General features: G+C 33.0%; 1 protein-coding gene across 22 annotated transcripts; it reads right to left on the reverse strand.

The window, feature by feature from the left end:
* Positions 1-2,303: 2,303 nt before the first annotated feature.
* Positions 2,304-24,165, reverse strand: LOC129810445 (FHIP family protein GK23746). 22 transcript variants are annotated; one of them, XM_055860937.1, is made up of 11 exons: positions 24,073-24,161; positions 23,931-23,974; positions 23,680-23,856; positions 23,123-23,619; positions 18,940-19,252; positions 18,774-18,860; positions 13,808-14,005; positions 13,020-13,740; positions 10,079-10,546; positions 9,831-9,869; positions 2,304-2,845 (listed from the first exon to the last, which is right to left on the reverse strand). In XM_055860937.1, exons 3-11 carry the CDS (start codon positions 23,839-23,841, stop codon positions 2,637-2,639), a joined length of 2,694 nt encoding a protein of 897 aa, XP_055716912.1. In that variant the 5' UTR covers positions 23,842-23,856; positions 23,931-23,974; positions 24,073-24,161; the 3' UTR covers positions 2,304-2,636. The 22 variants fall into 22 exon arrangements, with proteins under 22 accessions (XP_055716912.1, XP_055716914.1, XP_055716919.1 ...); XM_055860939.1 differs by having other exon boundaries at positions 23,680-23,867; XM_055860944.1 differs by having other exon boundaries at positions 13,808-13,981; positions 24,073-24,151.
* Positions 24,166-24,658: the final 493 nt, after the last annotated feature.

Below are 24,658 nucleotides of genomic sequence, written 5' to 3' on the forward strand. Positions count from 1 at the left end.
AATCGAGATCATTCAACTCACAGAGAGCATCAAGAAAAAATTAGTGCAGTTATATCCTTTATAAGTCCACACTCGGTATCACTCCGTAACAAAGTTTTACTAATATTCTTGTGTTTGATTCAAGATTTGCTAAAGGCGTGGTTTGAGTTTTAGCAGACAAAGCACGAGATTTGCATAAAATTTTAGATCGGGGTGATGCTTAAGAGCATTGATTGGTGTTGCTTAATTAAATTTGAAATTTTGAAAAGTGCTAGATTTTTTAATGGGCTTTAACTCAAATTAAAGAAGGCGTGGTCAAAAATTATTTTCGGGCAGTTTTATTTAAGAAGTTCCACTTGCAAAATATAGATAAAGAAGGCACAGATATTTATGGTCGGTGAAATATTCCATGTTGGTTATAATAAAACATTCTATTTTACTCAATAAAAAATGTGACGGTAGAGGGTGGTGTGGCTATATTGAGCTGGGGCTACATTGTAAATGTTACTTATTTTTTGCATTTTTCCAAAGAAATCTGGGCTTTATCGTAATGTAATTGAGATAGATAAAATAATCGCGTATCTAAATTAAATTATAGCTAGGTCCAGCTTCCTTTAGAAATAAGCGAAAAATGCGTTTTCAATATAGCCCCCGCTCTCCCTAATTAGAAATAATTTAAAAACATTTAAGATTTAAAGGCGGTTTATAAGGGCTCCTCTGCTAAAAAATTCCAGGGGCATGGAAGAAGCATCCACATCACGGGAAAGGCGCTCCTGGGGCGGTCTAAAATTGAATTAGCACATTCTTCCAACACGGGATATACGACTTTGCAGCATGATTACATTATAAAAAATATATCTCTATAGATTAATAATACGAATGACTCCGGCACAACTTTTTTAGATCAGGAAAATTTCATATAATCAAAATTCACATCCCTTTCTTTCTTAAAAGTTTAGTATCTGTTTATCCTGCGATCATCTGCTATCGACTGTTTTTCTTTTGAACATCACACCAAATTAAATTTGGTTCAGTCCAATTTGGAGTCTGAAAGAGTGGGACAGACTTATGCAAATCTTTTGAGAAAGAAAGGAACGTGAATTTTGATTTCATTAAATTTGATCGATTTAAAAGATGTGCCGGCGCCATAACTTTATAATTTTCCCTTTTCCAAAAATATTTAATTGTTTTAATGCACTGAAAATGCATTTGATTGGCTTCGGTACGCCTTTTAGATCAGGAAAATTTCATGAAAGCGAAATTTAAATCCCTTTCCTTTTTTTAAGCTTTGCATACGTCTATCCTACTCTTTTCACCCTTCTTCTTCTTTTGAACATCACTGTAAATTAAATTAGTTCAGTTCAATTTTGAGACTGAAAAATTTTGGGATAGACTTATGCCAATTTTTTGAGAAAGACAGAGAAGAGAATTTTGATTTTATGAAATTATTCCGAGCTAAAGTCTGCTGAAAGCATTACTGTCTATTTTTACCAATCTTCTGCATAATGCACAGCAGTTGAAAAATTGTAGAACTCCACACCTCTTCGGACATCACGCTTCACGCCCAGTCGTTATAAGAAAATTCTTTAACCGAAATCGAATTAAAAGATCACTGACCTAAATTCAAAAATGGGGCTTTTAAGCACCGCCCTTATGAGATTTAATTATGGCAATTTTCTCTAAGGTTATCCTTCACTTTTTTCCTCGTAACTTTAACACTTTTTAGGTGTAAAAATATATGAACATTTTTTAATGTTAATTTTACACCTTTTTAAGTGTAAAATTAACATAAAAAGGGTAACTTTAACCCCTAATACACTTAAAAAGTATAATATTTACACCGATTTCGGATCAATAAAGCAGGGTAAAATAAACATTTCCGGAAAGTTATTTTAACTTTTTCGGATTTCTCTCAGTGTTGTTTTAAGAGGACACTGAAATGGGCAGGGGCATGACGTTTCCTATGTTTCTTATAAGTTTCTAGCGTGCTGAAAAAACTTTGGAGTTTATTCGGTGTTTTCTGTCATTGTGGAATGGATTAGCAGAAAAATACAAATACAAAATAAAAGCCAATTTAATATGGAATGGGCCACCGAAAACCGCAAATTGGCAACCTACGTAGTTTCGGAGATATCGCGTGAAATGTGTACGAAAACAGGAAAAAAATTACACTAAAACCGGTAGCATTTTTCAGAGCTAATGTCATCCCCCTGGGAATGGGTAATCTTTATCTATGAAAGTATTGAATTAAATATTACCTCCATTGATAATATTTAAAATAGTAATGTCAGGAAAACCTATCGCTAAAATATTAAACAAACGTGTTAAAACTATTAATAAAATTCATTTTTAATGCAATCTCTTTTATACGTTATTTACATGATAAAAATATGAAAATTAATTTTATCTCTCGCAATATCTTCTCTTTCACAGATTTTCGTTTTTTTTTGTACAAATACAATGTAAAATATAGTTAAAAGTAATCATTCATAAAATAACAAAACAAACTATCAGCTTGATTAAAAAATAATGTCACAATATTTTTGTTTTTTGTTTTAGTAAATTGTATCCTGAAGACTTTGTCTTGCGGCTTAAGAACAATTTGAGCACAGATTTGAAGGGTAAAAAACATTCCTAAAAAAAAGATTTAGTGATGATTACGGAATCATCAGAATTGACTGCTCCTGAGAAATTGCCGACAATTCCTTGAGCCATTCATCGAGAACGACTGCACATATTGCTAGGTCTTTGGTGCGACCATTGCTCTTGGAAGTTGTGGCTATGGATGAATTAATTGAAGACCACGAATCGAGTGATTGAGGCTCTGAGGTCTCCTTCATCATTATGCTGTTACCAGATGAACTCCCTACAAAAACGTTTACACGCATTAACCATCCGTGTATTTGACAAAAAAAAACCTAACATTATGTACAACAAATTATATTGCACGTATTCACATTTAAACACAATGTTGTACGATATTTCTGTTATTATTTTTATCTAAAAAAAATCACTTCTAATAAATTAATATGCCACTAAAAATACAACAACAATCATAGAAGAACATTTTAATAAATTGTTAATGTGAATACTGGCGTTAGTTTTCTGGCATCTAAACAATTGATGCAGAAAATTGGAGTAAATTGCAATACAAAGTAACTGAAGACACATAATTGCATCACTCTTCAATACTGAAATTTTTTATGAGGCAGTTGAAAGTATAATTTTCCAATGAGTACCAATGAAATATTTTTCTGTAATAACTTTTCAATTACTTGGTTAGTTAAGCCCGCGAAGTCCAATTTATTTGCTTTAGAAAAAAAAAACATATTGATAGAGTAAAGCCCCAAAAGTTTACTTTTGATTCATTCTAAAAATAAATTAATGTGTATTTATATTCATCATATCCCAAAAAAATAGAGAAATGATCAAATAAACAAATACCCAATTTACTGATCCATGTTGGATAAAAATCTCATTTTAGGCCAATAATTCCCGCAATTTGCAAAAATTGTTACACTTGTTGAGAGATCTAAGTGAATGGGAGCCAATTTTTAATTTTAAGATTCAGAAAAAAAACCTTCAAATTCTTGGGGAAACTCGAAGATTACAATAATAGATCTGGCAAATAAATTCAACTCAATTCTGCATCTTTCCTTAACATAATTATAGAGCGAAAGTAATTGCAAAATTTTCTCTTTCTCTCTTGCTAAATTCCAACTGGAGAATTCTTTGAATTTATAAACACTTTTAGAAAACAGACGTAGAATTTTTGCATGCTATAGACCTTGAAATAAAATGATAGAATTTTGTGTTTATTCAAGGAATTTAGCAACGTCAATTATTTAGATCTTTTGCGAAAAATAGAGAAATGTTCTATAGACTAGACACATTGCGCATCAATTGAACTGAAGACTGTTTTATACACTCTGTTCAAGAATTTGCTAAGCAATATATCTCCTTTTAATTGACTTTCTGATTTAAAAATCAACCCAAAATATGTACAATGGAGGAAAGATAAAATGGACTAATTTGGAATCTTTTCTAATTTAGAATTTTAGGCTTTTCTTATCATTTTAAATGGGCAAAAAACACGAAGAAGTAGAACTGAATCGGGATCTTAAATAGGACATGTAACTTTTTGATTCCTTTTTTTCTCTAGGCCCATCAGAAACAGTGAGAAAATCTCAAAATTCCGAATTATAAATACATCCAAATCACTTCATTTTACCTTAATTACAAATTGAAGTTACAAAAAATGGTCGATTCACAAGGGTGGTGGCGTAACTGCATTTGTGTTGGCAATCTTAAAAACTTTAAAATCTAGTCTTGATTGAGAAATAAACATTCTGTACTTACAACCCGCAAATTTTTCACTAAAAAAAATTAAAATCGCAAATTTTTCACAGGTATAATAATGGACTAACCACTGAAATATGACCTATAACTAAATTATGGCTTTGACTATTTTCAAAACATATGCGTTAAATGAAGGGAATCATTGGTTCCGTTTATGAAGTTAACCAAAAAAAACGGTTTTGGTCAATTTTAGTTTAAGAAAAACCACTAGCAGAGTATAGAAACTGACTTCAAGTTGATCTTTTTATCATATTTACATCATGACTTTCATTTTCCACTTTTCGAAAATGCTTTAAGCGATATTTTTTTAAATTTATTTTAGAGGGTATATTTGGTGATCAAAGATTGTTTAGGCCCATAATTTGTCCCTGTACAAAAATGCTTTTGAAACATTTCTAATGGATTTACAAATAAGGTTTAAACCTTATAAGCCTTTAAATTAAACCCTTTAAGGACGAGAGGTTAAACAATCATGGGTCCGAGAAAAATCATTATTTTCTCACTTTTTAGAGCAAAACGAAACTTTAGATTTAGATGCTCGTAGGAAAAAATTTGTTTTTGAGTCACTTGATTGAGTTTTTGACTCAATCGTCCTCAGAGGGTTAAGATTAAAGGTAAAAATTTTGGGCAAGTTCCGATTCGTTATGGAAATATTTTTGTTTATACCTATTAAAATTTAATCCAATAGGGTGGAATCACCAGTTCTCGCCAGTGCCCCACTTCTCGCCACTTACATTGAAATCGCTATTTTTCGCAATTTATGAAATAAATGAGTCGCAATTTTTTTTGTATTGTTTCTGCTTCTACGCATAGAATCGAAAAATAATAATTATTCGTTTTGGATTCACGATTTTGATCACTTTTTAGAGCAATATTTTAAGCAAGTGCATCGAATCCAACATCTCTTACCAAATGTACTAAGTGTCGTCAAATTTTCATCAGGCCAAAAACACCTATTTGGGTAAATAATTTGTCTATTGAATATTTAATTGCACTTGTGGAATACATAAAATTTGTATTTAGTCAATTAATATTTCATTTTATATTATTTTTGTATAAAAATGAGGCATGGCGAGAAGTGGTAATATTCTGGAATTGATTTTACCATCTGTCGCCATATCTTTTCAATAGGCGACGCTAACTTCACTTCGTACATTCTCAGTTGTCAAATCTGCATTGTTTACTTTCTGCAAAAGCCCCATAATTTGATTTCTCAAATAAAAGTGAAGAAAAATCATTTAAAGAGAGTAATAATAAAGTGATCACAAGGAAAGAGAAATGGTGAATGTATTCTTTTCATTTCATAGCATTGCCTAAAATAACCGAGTGTGGTTCTTTTCAAGTGGGTGGCGAGAAGTGGTTACAAATTTTACAAAACTGGCGAAAAGTGGTAAAAAGTGGCGACGAAATGGTTATTTTTGCATTATTAATAAAAATCAGTTTATTAAGTAGTCCAGCGTTATGTTCTAGGATTATTGTTTTCACGTATCTAGAGCCAATACATCTAAGTAACTTTGTGTCAAATTTGACTTATCTTGCAACAAGGATTCAAAAGTTATGATTAAATGAATTTAATTTTTTCCTAAACATGGCGATAGCCGGTTATTCCACCCTATTCTTTTCATTTCATAGCATTGCCTAAAATAACCGAGTGTGGTTCTTTTCAAGTGGGTGGCGAGAAGTGGTTACAAATTTTACAAAACTGGCGAAAAGTGGTAAAAAGTGGCGACGAAATGGTTATTTTTGCATTATTAATAAAAATCAGTTTTTTAAGTAGTCCAGCGTTATGTTCTAGGATTATTGTTTTCACGTATCTAGAGCCAATACATCTAAGTAACTTTGTGTCAAATTTGACTTATCTTGCAACAAGGATTCAAAAGTTATGATTAAATGAATTTAATTTTTTCCTAAACATGGCGATAGCCGGTTATTCCACCCTAATAAGAAATTACGAACCGGTAAATGATTTTTTCCGAAATTCAATTGTACTAATTTTACGTGATTGTGGATGAAAGATGACATTTGAATTGAACGGTGAATCAGTTTAAGCCGGAGCCGGCAAATCAATAAAAGTAACGAAATGCAAAAAAAATCTTCACGGAAACTCGAACTCATGAGCACGATTAGATTGCTCGATTTGGAGAGCAATATATACATATAATCTATATTTCGATTATCCGCAATTTTCTAAAAATATTTTCGAATCAGATTACTTTAGAGAAACGACGTCGCGTTATTTGTCCATCCAGCTACCACCACCACAGGATAAACTGTTGGAGATAGAGGCTTAAGGTCTTCGAAACCCCCCACCCTTTTAAATCGACTCAAGGACAATTTATATGGTCTTCATTTTCCCCCAGGCGTATTTTTTCCTTCCAAAACAGGTTTTTGGGATATCTATAAAACGCGTCGTACATTTTTTTCGTTTTTGAATATGTATGTTTTTTACGAACAATGTTTGTAAAAAAAACAATAAATACTCGTCAAATGATGATGTTACGAACAAAAGTAAATCAAAGAGATGAACTTCCTCCTGAGGGCCTCAGGGGATGCAATTCTTTCAGGACAGGAAAACACAAAATTCTTCATCAAAGCTTTCGGCGCTTCAACGCACCCTCCTTAATGGTCAAATCTGTGATTTGTCTCTAAAATTTTGTCCGCAATGTCTATCGACTACTCCATTTCGGATTTACAGATTTTTAAGATAAAAAGAGTATATTTACCAATTGATTTGGATAACCTCGGATATGTTGGAAAATCTTTGAGTCTTTGAAAAGTTTAAACCATCCGATTTCAATATCTTATAAATCGATAATGAACCAGTTAAAAACGGGTAAATAAATTTTGTCCCGAAAATCGATTATACTATATTTACGATATTTTAGGTAATTTGTTAAACGAATTTGAATTGGTTCAAAATAGTTGTAAATCGATAAGCATTAAAAAATTGCGCAATGGAAAAGAACTATGTAGGGGAAAACTTTCAGGCTTCGCACACTTTATGGCTTCGAACACTTCATATTTTTCCCATATTCCTTTAACGAATCTGACCTAATTTCTTCAGGAAATGTGTGACTTAAGACTAGCCTTTGAAATATATAGGGTAGATTCATGAAAGGAATATTGGAAAAAAAATTTATTGTTCGAAGTTATACAAAGAGCGAAAGATTTCACCTAATATTCCATATCGTGAGCATGGACTTTTCCCATGTGCAAGATCACTAACCAATTGTATTAAACAAATATTGCTAACCTGTTTTAGGGTGTACCTTACAACAAAGTCATGTGTTTGAATATTTCAATTTATTAACCTTTTATAAATACAGTGGGACCTCGATAGAGTTAACCCCCGATAGAGGCAATTTCCAATAGAGTCAACAGCTATTTCTTTACTCTACGGACTCTGATAGTCAACTTGGAGACAAATTTACTCCGGTAGAGTCAATTTTTAAATTATTATTGAACTAATAAGATTGTACGACTTTTTCGAAATTAAAATCAATGTTTTGGTGTATTAATGTAACGTTTCTAACACAAGAAAAACAGTATTATGATAAAATTCGTATATTAATCGTGTAATCAATTTTCGACAAAATAATTTCCTTTCGTGATTTTAAGCGTTTTGACCGATTGTGAAAGTTCCCTATGATCCCGTATGACGTGTTTTTCTGTAATAACAAAAAAAAAAAAACAATTTTGGAGATGAAGGGGAGGGGTAGGGAGGAAATGAGAATCATATTAATAATCCCCAGGTTAACTTATTAGGGGGTCACCTAAAGACTTCAAATAGATATCTCTAACCATTTAGCGCCTATTTTTCAGAACAAGAAAATGAGAAAATTTGGTTTTATTGCTCTTTCTGTGAAGTTTAGAGACATAGTTACGTCATAACGAAAAGAACAACTATCAATCTCTTCTTTTATACAATAAAAGTTTAAAACAAATTCTAATTAATTACGTTAATTGCATCAGAATTTTCAACAATTAAATATCTTCCGGAGCTCTTCTAAAAAGAAGTTAAAAAAGTAATTTTTTGGACACCATTTCCTTATCTTAACATCGTGGGTGAACCTCAAAATTACCACATTAAGAGTAATTTATACTTAAGATATTTACTAAAAAACATTCCGTAAAATTATTCCTTAATCTCCAATTTTTGCCCAATATTACGACTATTTTGGGCCAGAGGGTGTAGAATTTATGGTTTAATTAAACAAAATACTCTACTATTGTGTTAAATTTCTCAATTATCTAGTAAAAACATACAATAATACACCTTTATATCAAAATTTTACATTTTAATTGATTTTTTTCAAACTCCGATAGAGTCAACGAATCCAATGCAGTCAACAGGCCTGGAAATAATTAGTTGACTCTATCGAGGTCCCACTGTATATATTGTTTTGAAACTAAATTTTGAAAAAGCATAATTTGAAAGGCATTCGCAAGAGATGATTAAATATCCTTTTTCTACTCGATACCGACATGTAGGCTCCTTAAAATTCTTAATAATTATGTTTTAAAAAACATCTATTCGAGTTAAATGTACTAATACAGGTAGACAATTTAAACTAGAAAATTGTCATTTAATAAAAGTACCATGCATGTAAAAATTTAAAACTTTAAAATATAAAATTAGAAATAGAAACACATAAAACTTGAAACATGAAACTAGTTGCATGAAACATGAAGCATGAAATATCGTCAACATAAATTTATCAGAAAATATTTCTTTTGGATATTTTCCAGACAATCTAAATCAAATACGTTGTTAAATTTTAAGACTTCCGCTCATCCCAGAAATATAAGTTCTAGTCTTTTTTTTTATTATCATTTCAATTGCCTCACAGTGACACAAAAATAAAATAGAGAAGAACATTTTACGAAACATCGAAGATGAATGGACTCTGAAACACTTCCCAAATATATTTACAATATTTTGTTAGTGTTTGATTAATTGGCGTTAAATGAAAATTATGAGAAAAAAATTTGTTTTTGGTAAGCTCAACCAATTAGTCGAATTCAGCAAAATATTATTTCATTCCCCAATAAAATAATCAAGAGATAGAAAGTGTGATAGAGGGAAGAAATCTTTAACTATATAAATTAGTGAATTAATTGATGCAATTATTTTCTACTTCTCGGCACATCCAAACTGGCAATATACAGGTCTAAAAGAGTATATACAGAGCATAACTCTTTAGCTGACTCATAATTTTTGGCATGCTGCTTCATCAACCACAGGGAGCTTTGGCTTTGACAGTCAAAATATCATATATTTTGGGGGGGAGAGAAAGTTAGTGAGGCACTTTACAGCATGCACCAAAAGGATAGAATTGAGGAAGTTCACCAATGAAAAATAATGAGAATTTTTCTTTTACTTTTTTTTTTTAAAGATATTTAATTAGACAACAACGAATGGTCGGCTTTGGTGTTAGTTCATTAAAAAGAAAAAATTGTAAGCAGGCCAAACATGATATGTGTGTATTTACCGAGGAAGAATGATTTTAGTTGAATTATGCCTGCGACGGCTAAATAGAATAAAAAAAAGAGAAATTTTCTTATGAGATCCAAGACAAATAAAACCATCTGTATTAATGAGAGAAATTGTTCGAGCAAAGGGGAAAATTAATGGGATTTAAAATAAAAATATGGGTAGTAATAAAAAAAAAAGACACTGAAGATTAAAAAAAATGTCATACAACAAACAAAAATAAAAGAAGTAAATTTATTAACTTACCCGAAGCACTTGGACGTCGAAATATACTCGAAAAGCTCTGTCGTATGCTTTTCCTCGTGGAATCTTGTCTTTTGAATGGATCATAGAGGGAACTCATGGGACTCACTGTCGTTGTGGCGGAAGTGCTATGATCGGTTATCTGTGCATTCGTATCAATTGTATTCTTCCTCTGATTGACTAGACGATATTCACGCTCAAGGAGAAATGCTTTGGCATTTTCCACAATTTCCAGCGTCTCATTGTCCACCGGAAGTTCAGCGTCGAGCTGTTGCTTCAGAATCTGAAGCACTTGATAGAAGGATGGAATATCAGTCGTTGTTGGGATGTCGAAACGCAGAAAAATGGACTGAATGAGCGGAAATGGATACCACGAGAGTCGACTTATCAGTCCACTCAAATGCAGATTTATGTACAAATTGTTGCTCGTGAATGTCTGCAACTTTCCAAATATTGCACCTAGAAATGAACCTAGGAAGAAATTCAAGAAAAAAGAATAATTGTAGGGCATAGCATCCCATTTCACTGGTTAAAAGCTTAAAAGATTCACCGATGAACCCTTTGAGAAGTGGATCATAATTAATCACCCGAAAGAACCGCGACAGGTTCAAGACCAAGATTTTTTACTGCTCGAATCCCAAATTCCAACGAGAGCAGTTGTAATCTCTTGTTTTTGAATTATTTTTCGACCCTTTACTCCCTAAAGGAGTCATATTTTAGTAGAATTTTGGAAATCTGAAGTTTCGAGTTTTTTACGTCACGCTGTTTGTCTGTCGGTCCATCAGTCTGTCCTTTCGTTCATCTGTTACCACACCTGGAGCTCAAAGGATTAGAGAAAGAAACTTGGGACCTTCCCTCATTTTCCATACCCCAATTTCCCACCAAAACCATGTTCTTTATGATTTCTAGAAAATGCATTATGCGATTTTCAAAGGTTAAAAAGGCTCTAGAGAAGTATTTCCCAATCAAATGGAGTCATGTTTGGGCTTATTGGAAAGGTATTGGAATTTCCGATAAAATTGAACCGGTTCCAATCGATTCTGAACCGGTTCATAGCCGATAACTAACTTTTATCCGAAATTCAGTTCTATTACTCTTAAGCTATTTTGGGTGATCTTTTGATTAATTTATGAATCAGTTTATACTGATTGTGAACCGGTTGGTAAATAATGTGAAAATAATTTTAAGGTATGCCATCTACGTCAAAAGTTTGAGTATTCCGGAAAGCATTGGACCCTTTGCCATCCCCTTTTCATTATTTAGATTGCGTAAATGGAATTTTTTTTTACCCTTACGCTTTTTCTGTCGCAAGTTTTCTTTTAATTTAAGCACTCAAGGATGGTCTAAAGACTTTATGGGCTCTTAAGGGTAGTGTAAAACTACCTCTAAGTTCTAAAATTTAAAAAAAGCTCACGAAAAGCAGGGGCGCAGTTAATGACATCTGCAGTATTGCTTCGGCGTATCAAATATGATCCAACTGTTACAAAAGGTTCACAACGACGCCAGTAAATTTCTAATGCCGGATATTTGATCCCTGAAAAATTTCCGCTCTTCAATAATTTTAAGGAGTTATAATTATGTTAACTATCTCTTATTTTTAATATTTAATAAGCTAACTAATAAAATAAGCTAATGTAACAGCCCCGTAATAAATCATATGAACAAGGGGAAGAGTCCTAAGACACTTCTAAAAAAGCCACGTTCCCTTTAACAATTGTAACTTTGACACTTCCAGTTAAAAACGGAAATTAGCTAATTTCTATGGTTAAGAAATAGTTTTTGAAAAGAAAATTAAATCCTAATAAGTCCTAGGTAAGAAAATAATTAAAGTATAATTCCATTTCAATTGTAGATCATTCGCGTTTACTACTGTTTTGCCCCGGTGCGGGCCAAAATTCTGAAAGCCAAAATCGAGAGGCCTAAAATCCCGAACGCAAAAATTCCAAAAAAAAACCCAAAATCCAGAAAAGCTAAAATCCCGAACGCCAAAATATGGAAAAGCCAAAGTTCCGAACACTAAAATCCCGAACGCCAAAATCCAGAATGCCAAAATCCTGAAAAGTCAAAATCCCGAAAACCAAAATCCCGAAAAACCAAAATCCCGAACGCCAAGATCCCGGATGCCAAAATTCAGAAAAGCCAAAATTCCGAACGTCAAAATTCAGAAAAGCCAAAATCCCGAAAAGCCAAAATCCCGAAAAGCCGAAATCCCGAACGCCAAAATCCCGAATGCCAAAATTAAGAAAAGCCAAAATCCCGAAAAACCAAAATCCAGAACGCCAAAATCCTGATCAGTCAAAATCCAAAAAGCCAAAATCCCGAAAAACCAAAATCCCGAACACCAAGATCCCGAATGCCAAAATTCAGAAAAGCCAAAATTCCGAAAATGCAAAATCCTGAACGCCAAAATTCCGAAAAGCTAAAATCCCGAACACCAAGATCCCGAATGCCAAAATTCCGAAAACCAAAATTCCGAAAAGCTAAAATCCCGAACGCCAAAATCCAGAACGCCAAAATCCCGAAAACCAAAATCCCGAACACCAAATTCCTGAAAGGTAAAATCCTGAATGAAAGGATCAAAATCGCAAAAGCCAAAATCTTGAAAGGTACGAAATTAGATGGCGGATTATTCTCTTTTGATTCCAGCGACCGCAGGTGCAATCATCAGAGTAGTTTTATTGATGGCACTTAAGAATTCGGGATTTCAGCTTTTCGAGATATTGGCTTTAAGTTATTCTGGTTTTTGGGTTTTTAACCGGGATCCGTTTTTCCCGCTTAAATCCCCATTTTTTTTTATCCGTAAGCTCAAAGTCTAACGATATACCGAGCAAAAAGAAAATTGTATGATATCACAGCCCTTATTTTGATCAAAAAATCCTAATTTTAATTCAAAATTTCATTTTAATCTCAAGTTTATAAATTTATAAATAAAAATAATACTCACCTAAATGAGCGGTTCCTTGTGTAAAAAGATCCTCTGAGAAATTTAACTCAGTTTCAGGTTCACTGAAATTCCTGGATTCTTTCCAGAACTTTCGCGTATTGCTAATCTCTGTATGATCACCATTTGTTACAATTGCCAAATCATCATCTGGCCTCTCCCGAAAACTCTCATATCCACTACTTTCAGCCAACGACTGCAAGCTGTCGTGTTTTGTCTTTTCATCTGCACAATTCTCACTTTTGCAATCTGCCACGTACTTTCTGATGATATCAATGAGATGATCTGTGTTGTGCGTCCTCTTGGGTGATGAAATATTTTGGTATTTGTAGGAATTCACCCACAGATCACAGGCATTTCTGCACAAAATTATTTTGTGACGTACATCAAATAGATATGCATGGTAATTTGAATATAGTGTATCATCTATGTGCAAACTATAGTGATTCCACTGGCAATTGCCCATGGATTTATTTGGTGACTCTGTGACACTTGCATTGGACGGATTTTTCTTTGTTCTATCCACATGCTTCATAATTTCCGGCGCCAAATCCAGAAAATTCTCCGCTGAGTCAGCCAAAGCACTAATTTTATTAATTCGATGTCGATATGATGTTGGAATATGCTGACAAGGAGTTAAATACTTCAATACCAATTCCACAACAATTTCTTCATTATTGAGCGATAGGAGTGTATCAAAGACCGACAGGGATATCAAACAGAGCTGCAACGCAAAATAAAATCCCTTAGCAATTTAAATTTTTGATGAAGATTCCGCGACAACCATTTACCCTTGTATCGGTTGAATTGATCCTCTCAACGAGAATATCAATTATTCGCTGTCCATCGAATTTCTCCTCATCCAGCAGGAATTTAATGAAAATACTCAAGAGGCCGGGTTCGGTGACAGAACGAAGGATTAAATCAAAATACGCCATTGTGGATACTTGTGCTTCGATATTTGTCTGCAAAGGACTGCCATTGAATATCTGCAAGTGACTCCTTTGTGTTAGTAAATGGGCCTTCCTTGGGGAACGAGGTCAATGAATTCGTTATTTCAACACAAAAAAATTAATATGATTTTTTTTCTTTTTTTCGATACCGCATAATGAAATCCATCTCCTCTTCTCAAAAAATAAAAATTGTGACACGAGTGACAAGAAAAAAAGACACCATTCACCATCATCAATCGTGATAGTCCAACACCACGGTTTCTTTTACAGTAAAAGGACAACACACTACGGATATAATAAAGTTGAAGATAACGTCACTGAAATACTGGATTGGAAATTAATGGTCAAATACATTGGCTATTTTTGAGTGTCGTTAGATTTCTATATCAGTGAGTGATAAATATGACTTTCTGTGAAGTTAATCATCTACTAATGAGTGCTTTCAAAGAGTTTTTTTTTATCTTATGGGTGAAATTCGTGATAGAGGAAAGCTTTGAAGCTTCGGATTACGAAAGTTTCGTATCACTTGATTTATTCTATGATCCTTAAGTCTTTAGCATTCTTTCACCGAGAAATCCGAAAAAGTTGAAATAACATTCCGGAAATGTTTATTTTACCCTGAAGTATTGATCCGAAATCGGTGTAAATATTACGCTTTTAGGTGTATTAGGGGTTAAAGTTACCCTTTTTCATGTTATTTTTACCCTTAAAAAGGTGTAAAATTAACATTAAAAAATGTTGATATATTTTTACACCTAAAAAGTGTTAAAGTTATGAGGAAAAACAGTTAATCGCACCCTCTTTTTTTCTCAGTCTTTAGCATTCTTTGGAACTCTGCGTACCCAGAGGAAATATGGGTACTCCTGGGTAAAACAAGTTTTTTGGGACTATTGAAAATCAATAAATATCTGGGGTGACATGATAACTTCCTTTCGATAGTATCGGCAGTCGATCCTGAAAAATTGTAATGATAGGTGCACGTCTTGTCTTGTAGAGAATATAAAAAAATTATTAACAGTCAAATTCTTTTAAGAATGGTACAATAAATGGTCCCACACTGTTTAAGAATCCGTTATTCACTAAATCTAAGAGATACAGATTTATCGATACTATCGATTCGATAGTATCGAAAAGTTATCAATCCGCCCCTGATTTTTGAGGATGATTACAAAATCCACAATCCAAAATAATTTTTGCAGGATCACGATTAATTCCTGTGCTGACTGTGTTACGAACCGGAAAGAGTTTAAAAAGTTAAGATACTAAGACGGCGGTGGCCCTTATCACTCTATAATGAATTTCTTTTATTTTTCTTAAGAGACTTCTGGCCTCTACACACTAGAGAAATTTATGTCCATATTGAAGTTATTCCTACACAAGCGTAGGGAATTTGCTTCAATATGGACATAAATTTCTGGAGTGTGTAGAGGCCATAAGTCTCTTAAGAAAAATAAAAGGAAATTCACATTATTCGAAGGCATGAACGTTCGAAGGGAGCGTACTTTTCTATTGTGAAATTGAAAATGAATAAGTTATGAATCATCTTAGCATTCTCGGTTTGATATAAAGAGATTCATTATTATCACTTTTTTTTAATATTTTATTACTGCCCCAAAATTGAATTTTGGGCAGCTATCCTATACGTTCTCACTCTTCTTCTTCTTCTTTTGAACATCACACCAAATTAAATTTAGTTTAGTCCAATTTTAAGTCGGAAAAAATGAGATAGACTTATGCAAATTTTTGGAAAGAGGAAGGAATGTGAATTTTGATTTCATGAAATCTTCTTGATCTAAAAGATATGCCGCAGGCATTACTGATCCATTTGAACTTTTTGCTGATTATCTGCTCATTTACTGACCAAAAATGTTTATTTCCTACTTTATGGGATTGATTTCTAGTTAAAGACCTATATTTGAAAACTATAACTACTAGTGATTTGCTGCCTTTTGAATGTAGACCTTTGATTATTTCAATTTTTCTCCTATTTCCCAAATAGCCCAAGATATTGGCGCCAATAATATTTTGCATATTTTACGGCAAAAAGACTCCTGAAAGTATGCGAAATTTTTGTAGGCATAAAGCCGTTACGCGTGCTTTTTCTCGGTCCCGTAAATATGGATCATAATCCCAGGACACTCTGTATTTAGAATCATTAAAAATTCGATTCTTGTGGATCAGGAGCACGCAAAAACCGTTTGAAACCGAAAAAATACGCCAAATGAAAATAATGCGTCAATAGTCAAAACGCTATGGACAAACTTAGTTTGACATTTATTCGGTCTCAAACGCTTCTTGCTCACCCCTGTGCGGATGATTATACACTGGTAAAAATAAAAGGATCAAGTTAATCCAAATTTGATCCTTTTGCAAAGGATGGATCAAATTAACATGTCCTGTGAAATTTCACCGTAGTCTCCATCTACAATAGGCGGAAATACGTGAAATTTCATGAAATTTGCCATCTGTTATGATAAATGTGCATTCAAAGTTTGAAATTTGATCCATTCTTTGCAAAAGTATCAAATTTGGATCAAATTCATTCTTTTATTTCTGAACTGAGATATTTTTGTTCAAATGAAATTGGCTTGCTGCATATACTGCGGTCTCGAAAGAGTTAAAGGGATAAAGCAGGACCTCTAAGTTTAGATTTTTACAGACCTAAAGATTGGAATTGATGGCTACGGAAACCTTGCTAAATCATACACTTCTGAACACATCGTTAAAGTATTATGTTTTTTAGTCTTCTTAACCCAGGTAACCCCTTAACTTAAAAGAATAACAATAATTTCTCTGTAATTTAATTTAATTATATACCCAACCTAGTAACCTTTAGGCCTCAAACTTAAAGAGAGAATCATGTAATATATTGGTATCTTAAAATAAACTTTGTTAACACATATTTTTCCTTTTAAGGGGCTATATGGGCCATAAATACTGAAAAATAGCATTATCATTTTTCTATTTTTCTCTAATTAATAAAAAAAATAAATTGAGGGTTTAAGCATCACATAAAAGTACAACTTTTCAACTATGTTCTCTGACACTTTCATTTAAGAAATTTTAAAAACTCAGCTTTTAGAGGACCTGATTTTCGGAGACCTTTTTTTGAAAATTTACTTACTTTTTGGTGCAGAAGATAACTCAACTGACGTCTAAAAACTAAAAAAAGGGTTGAGTCAACATTTAAGGACGTTATACACTTATAGACAGCTTGCAAAAATCCACTGAGAAAAATCCGAAAAAGTTAAAATAACATTCCGGAAATGTTTATTTTACCCTGCAGTATTGATCCGAAATCGGTGTAATTACCCTTTTTAGGTGTATTGGGGGTTAAAGTTACCCTTTTTCATGTTAATTTTACCCTTAAAAAGGTGTAAAATTGACATTAAAAAATGTTGATATATTTTTACACCTAAAAAGTGTTAAAGTTCCGAGGAAAAAATGTTAATCGCACCCTCTTTTTTTTCTCAGTGTCCTAAGTTCTTCTCTAAAAAAAGATTTCGAAATATCACAAAATTGTTAATCACATCATAAACTAATAATTTTTTGAGTTTTCGAAATCTGTTTTAAGTAGGAATTAAAGATTTTTGCACGTTGTCTATAAGTGTGTAACGTCCATAAGTGATAATTCCACTCTATCTTGTTAGCTGATGAGTTAAACTAGTACTTGAACAGAGGATTTTAGAATTTTTGGGAAATTTTTATGCAAAAAAAAACAACCATTTTCGTATTTTACATCACGATTCGTTTTGTAAAGTTGTAGAAATATTTAGTTTTTGGAATCACGGATATATTTATTTTGAGTAATCTTGTTCAGCGAAAACTATGTAATTTTTCAAAAATGGTCCCCAAAAACTCAGGTCCCAATGGCTGAATTTTTAAATGAAAGTTTAAGAAAATATAGTTTAAATGTTCTACTTTTGTATGCCTCTAAGAGCTTGAATTAAATTTTTTTTATTATGTTGAAAAAATAATAGAGAAAAATTTGCTATTTTTTGTTTTTTTTTTTCACTCACCTAACAGACCCCTTAAAGAAACTCATTATTAATAATAAATAGTTGCATTGTGTACTTTTTGAGCCACTGAAATTGACTTCTGTTTGTTATTTTTTTGTGTTTTATGCCTAATGTTCATTATTTCAAAATTGTATTGACTTCTCTTCCTTCTTTTGCACCGTGATCACTTAACTGGGCCACTCAAGTTAATTTTTTATTGTGTCTGTAATGCAAGAGACAAGAGGATGTATCACATTACTCCTATAGAATAATTCTTCTAAGTGTAAAATTCGTTTAGAACTTACTTTTTTTATATTTCGAAAAAAAAATATTAAAAGTGATTCTTCAAAATCAGTTTTATGGATTTATTTAGTTGTGTTAAATCATTTTAGCAATTTGAGCCAGCCGCAAGGTAAGTCTTTTTATGGCATATTTGCATAAATCTTATCTATTTCGCCACCTTTTTTTCAATATCAATAAATATTTCTCCACCCAATTATCAAATATTCCCTCATTTTATCTACAAAGATAAATAAAATATGCGATCGTTGAATCACGCTAGATAAATATTTCCCTTGATATTGACGGATTTTCAAGATCAAAGACTTTATGTAACTCTTTGAAGGCACTACGAGTGTTTTGTACTAACAAAAAAAAAATACTTCACTCACATGAAAAAGAGTAACTTGAGATGCACACAAAGGGATAAATTAGACTTACAGGAAGGCAGAAAATACCCAGAAAGCGCCCATAACACCAACACAGAACATGGAGAGAAAACTAAAGAGAAATTTGTGCAACATTACCTGTAGAAGTGTTGAACCCAGAACAGGTACAACAAAGCCTTGATACATGAAATCCAATAATTGGTGCTTTATTACCTCGTGAGCCACCTGAAACGACAAAAAAAAACGGAAAATGTTTTACAGTTGGGGCTGTGTCTTGAGTAAAATCTTGGGGAGATTTACGAACCTGAACCACGGCATTGCAGAACTCTAGAGAACTCATAAAAAGCGTCAGTTCGTTCATCTCGGCGACATCATCTGGCGTTATACGATGCCAATCAGTCGTTGAATTTGTATCGATTGTCGTGGGCAGGAGGGAATAGAGACCACCGAGTCCAGTTACCAGAACTGGGCACACTGAGGAATATTGTTCGATATACGTCCGGACATTTTCATTCTTTTGCGATAGAGCCATGCACAGCAGCAGAGCATCGCGGGCTTTGTGCCCTACGAGGCCCTCTCGATGGATGTAGGGGATCAGGAGAGAGAAAATGATGAAGCTAAAAAAAATATATGATCTTCGTTGTAATAAAAAAATAAACGGTGACTTAGATTCCGAACGAAAAACCCCAATGGATATTTTTGTACACTGAGAGAAATCTGAAAAAGTTAAAATAACATTCCGAAAATGTTAATTTTACCCTGCATTATTGATCCGAAATCGGTGTAAATATTACCCTATTTAGGTGTATTATGGGTTAAAGCTACCCTTTTCTTCATGTTGATTTTACCCTCAAAAGGTGTAAAATTAACATTAAAAAATGTTGATATATTTTTACACTTAAAAAGTGTTAAAGTTACGAGGGATAAAAGTTAATCGCACCCTTTTTTTCTCAGTGTAGAAATTTCTGAGATCCGGATAGAATGTTACCGAGCTTTTAGAATTTGGTCAGGGCAGAAAAGCTCTATGCGCTCCGTGAATTATTATGGTGCTAGAACACCTTTTCAATTGAGTAAAATTCAATCGATTGAAATTTCACCTCTTATTCTTTCAAACTTAAATCAGATACTGCTATCTCTTTCTATCAAATGGAATTTGAAATTGAATTTAAAATTGAAATTTCTCATTTGACAGAAAGAGATAAACATATCTTATTTTAGTTTGAAAGAGTAAGAGGTAAAATTTCAGTCGATTGAATTTTACTAAATTGAAAAGGTCTGTCAGCGCCATGAATTTTAAAAAGTTCTAGATAATATTTTCCGTGATTTTTTTAATTGATTTTTTTTTCAAAATAAGAGATTACTGTGACTTTAAAAAATAATTCATAAATCCCAAAATTACACTTTGAAGAAATTTTAGGCTACGCCCCCTCCCGATGAAATATTTTGAAGACTAAATTCTTAGCAGTATTTTAGTAAATTGGGTTTAAAAAAAAAGCATATTGAGCCAGTGAAAAAATGGCTTTGATCAGTGAAATTCTAATTATTAAAAGCAAAAACAAAAGGAACAAAACATCCAAACAAAAAAAAATCTTGGTCAGCAGTGTCTCCGGCACAGTTTTTAGATAAGTAAAATTTCATTAAATCAAAATTCACATCCTTTTCTTTTTCAAACGTTTTGCTTATATATTTATTTTTAATGCCTCCGGTCTCTCCGGTACAAATTTTAGATCCATAAAATTTCATGAAATCGAAATTCACATCCCTTTCTTTCTCAAGAGATTTGCATTAGTCTACTCCACTCTTTCGAACACAATATTGGACTGAACTAAATTGAATTTGGCGTGATGTTCAAAAGACGAAGAAGAGTGCAAAAGAGTAGGATAGACATGTGCTAAATTTTTAAGAAAGAAAAGGATGTGAATTTGGATCTTATGAACTTTTCCTAATCTAAAAGGTGTGCCGGAATCTTTAGCACTGAATTGAACTAAAATAAATTTGTTTCGACGTTCAAAAGAAAAATAGCGCGATAAAGTGGGACAGCCATCAGGAAAACTTTGTATAGACATGCTAATTTTGATTAAATGAAATTTTCTTGATCTAAAAGTTGTCCTGGAGCTTTTAAAAATAATATTAAGCCAGTAAAAAGGTGGTTTGATCAGCGTAATTCTATTTCATAAAGGCAAAAATAAAATAAATGAGCATTAAAAAATAATTTTGTTCAGTAAAATAAATCGATCAGTAATGTCCTCTGGCATACATTTTAGATCAGGAAAATTCCATTAAATAAAAATTCACATCCATTTTTTTTTCAAATTGCTTATGTTTATCTTATTCTTCGGCGCGCAAATTGAATTGAACTAAAATGAACTTGTTTTGACGTTCAAAAGAAAAAGAAAGGTACGATAAAATGAAACAACAACCGAGCCAGCCACATGCAAAATTTTTAAGAGTCGTTATGGCTCCGGCACACCTTTTAGATCAGGAAAATTTCATTAAATCGAAATTCGAATCCCTTTCTTTCTCATCGGTTTTGCATATGTCTATCTCACTTTTGCACACTCTTCTTCTTCCTTTAAACATCACAACAAATTCAATTTAGATCAATCGAATTTGGAGTGAGACAGACATATGAAAAGCGCATGAACGAGAAAATAATGTGAATTTTATTTACACGAAATTTTCTTGATCTAAAAGGTGTGCCAGAGCCATTAATTTCGATTTCGTGAATTCTATGGCTCCTGCACATCTTTTAGATCAGGAAAATTTCATAAAGTCGAAATTCACATCTCTACGTTTCTTATAAGTTTTACATGTGTCTATTTTACTCTTTAATACTCTTCTTCTTCTTCTTTTAAAAATCACACTAAATTAAATTTAGTTCAGTCCAATTTTGAGTCCGAAAGAGTAGGATAGATTTATGCAAATGTTTTTAGACAGAAAGAGATGCGAAATTTTATTCCATGAAATTTTATCGACTTGGACGGTATCCCGGAAGCATTATAATCTAAAAGCTAAATCCGGAGTCGTAATGGGCCTTGCGTACCTTTGAGATCAGGAAAATTTTTTGAAATCAAAATTCACATCCACTTCTTTCTCATACGTTTTACGATATATCTACTCCACTCTTTCGGACTCTTCTTCTTATTTTGAACATCATACTTAATTAAATTTGGTTTAATCGAATTTTCGGTGCAATAGAATGAAATAGACATCATATGAAAAACATTTGAGAAAGAAAAGGATGATTATTTTGATTTACCTGAATTTTCCCCAATCCAAAAGTTGTGCCAGAAGCATAAAAAATTAATTTGATCAGTAAAAAAATAATTTTTACAAAAATCTGTCCGGTTTATATACTTAACATCTAAGATAGTTGGATGTCAAATGAAAAAAAGCTCTCTATTTTCCCTTAGCCAAAACTTGAATGATAACTATATTCCGTTTATAAAATTGTTAAGAGTACCTACTGATCAAATTTGATTTTTTTCTGACCAAATTTAATAATGGTTATTTGAATATTTCCACTTCTAAACATCATTTTTTTTTAAATAGTGGTATTCCCTACGACTCTTATCAAGTTTTTAAATTGATTATGAAAATGTTAGTATAATATATAAGAATAAATTTAAAAAATGACCAATAAAATATTTATATTATTTAAAATACGTAAATATATTGTGCATTGAACGTATGTGATTTGTGATTTTTTAAAGTTCTTTTAAACATCGTAGCTTCACATTACTGACACTAGTGGCGCTGAAAGAAAAATGGTGATTTTCAAAACTTAAGTATTAACCCTTTAAGGACGATTGGGACACCGGTGTCCCATAAAGAAAATAATTTTCCTGACTACCTAAAGTTATTTTTCTTATGTCTGCACATAATTGTAAAGTAGAAGGTTGAAGGAATCTAGAATATTTTTTGAGAGTCTCTAGCTATTTGTTATATAGTAAATTTTTAAGGTAAAAAATTGCGGATTTTTAAATTTTCAAATTCATAATTGATTTTATTTTTTATACATCCAATTTTTTTATGCAAAACCCTTTTGGCAATAAAAACTATAATACTCATACGTAATATTTTTCATTAAAGCGAAAAATATTATTCATTGGTATAGTCAGAAGAAATTACTTAAATTTCTGGGCTATTTTTGTCCCTATCGTTCATAGAAGCACAAAATACACCGAATCAGAATCTGTTGGATTTTCCAAGGTTAGATGTAAAATTTATCATTGATTATGTTTTTCGGTTTAATATTTATTGTTGATTTTCAGTCCGTAAAATGTATCTCGTCGTTAAAGGGTTAAAATGTGAAGGATTATTAACAATTAAGAAGATAAAAGGGAGAATACGAATAAGAAATTTAATTGAAAATTAATATACATTTCATTTGGAGAGAGTTCTCACTGGGAATCACAGATACCACAAGCTAAAGCAACATTAATCAGTGATCAGCAAATTTTTTGAATAACCCTGCAACGACTTACTTTGCTTGTCCGTGTTCACTGGTCTGCCCAGAGACGAAGAACAAGTCCAGGAGGTGGACATTTTGCATTAGGACAACGCAGAGCTGATGCAGGAGGACGACAAAGCGCTTAGCAACGTCCATGGGGAAGATTTCGCCATGACTGGAGGCAAGAATTTTCAGCAGAGGTCTCAGGAAGGGCTCATGGACGAGCAACTGATGGCGCGAATGATTAACCAGTTGCTCGTAGAACTTGAGCTGTTCCAGGAGGACGGCATTGGCATATCGACCCGTGGACTTGCCCCAGTCGAACAATTTGTTGAGAATGTTCTTGCTCAGCATGAACTCAAGGCAAGGTGCTGACGGTTGACTCTGTGTCTGCTGGCTGTTGAAGGTCTGTGGTGGGCTTGGCAGGGACACTTTGTTGCAGTGAATAAGTTCCACCAGCAGAAATGTCACCATCTGATCCAGATGATTCACCACACTCAGGATGTCATCGTGAGATGGGACATTTGTGCCCTTTAAAAGTTTATCAGATACAATACCCTCCTTTCTGGCCCATGTCCCAATTATAGCTACCTCTGAACGCTGAATCACATCATAAGCCTGCTGCCAGTGTTTGCAGAAGCTGTCGTAGCATGCTCCCGGATCGAGTTCTGTGGCATTATCGAGCTTCACTCCTCCGGAACGACTGGAATTTGTGAAGCTCTGACGCAGTGGGCTCGATCGCAGCCAACTCATCCTACTGCTTGGCCCCTTAAAACCACCTCCTGAACAGTCAGTCAAGACCACTTCAGGGCCCCAAATGGCCAGAGAGAAGCCCCACTCACCTGAGATATAGGTCACAATGATCGTGCACTAAACACTCACAGAACTGCAAAGAAAACTCGCATTACACGCAATGAAAATCTCGAAATTTCACTGATTGCACATCCCCCAAGATCTGGGGGTCACTTTTAGCCGATAAACTACCTTCCAAGCACGATAGAAACACAAAAATTAAAGAATTTCATGAGCACAAGAAAAACAACACGTCAAACCATTGAAGGGTTTTCAAACCTAACAACAGCAATATCATTCATGAGGTTTCCCAAAAATATTTTGAATGGTTTTATAAAACATATCAACAGTGCATTTAAAATTTTGTAACGGATCGGAGAAGGTTGATGAAAAATAAAATCTTCTGAATTGTTTTATGAAATTTTTTTTGGAAAATGCTGTTGGACATCAATAATACTATTCCTGAGACTGCTGCACATAATTCCTTCATCACAATCTTGTCTTATGTGAGTGAATGTTTTTTTTTCATAATTTTTATCAAAAATGCATTTAAATATTCTTAGATTTTCAGTTTCAAATGAAAAAGAATTTTGTTGGGTGGAGCTTTTAAAAAAAAATTTTAATAAGAAAATAGGATAAAGATCTTGTGCCTCAAGAAAGGCTAATGGCCTTAAAAAGGTGAATTAAAGTGCTTTAAGTGCAATATGAATCCAATTAATTAGTTTAATTTTAATAGCATGATTTGGTCTGAACGGCACAAGCTATATTAATTCGCGTT

Source organism: Phlebotomus papatasi, chromosome 1 (assembly GCF_024763615.1).
Source record: "Phlebotomus papatasi isolate M1 chromosome 1, Ppap_2.1, whole genome shotgun sequence".
Taxonomy (NCBI): domain Eukaryota; kingdom Metazoa; phylum Arthropoda; class Insecta; order Diptera; family Psychodidae; genus Phlebotomus; species Phlebotomus papatasi.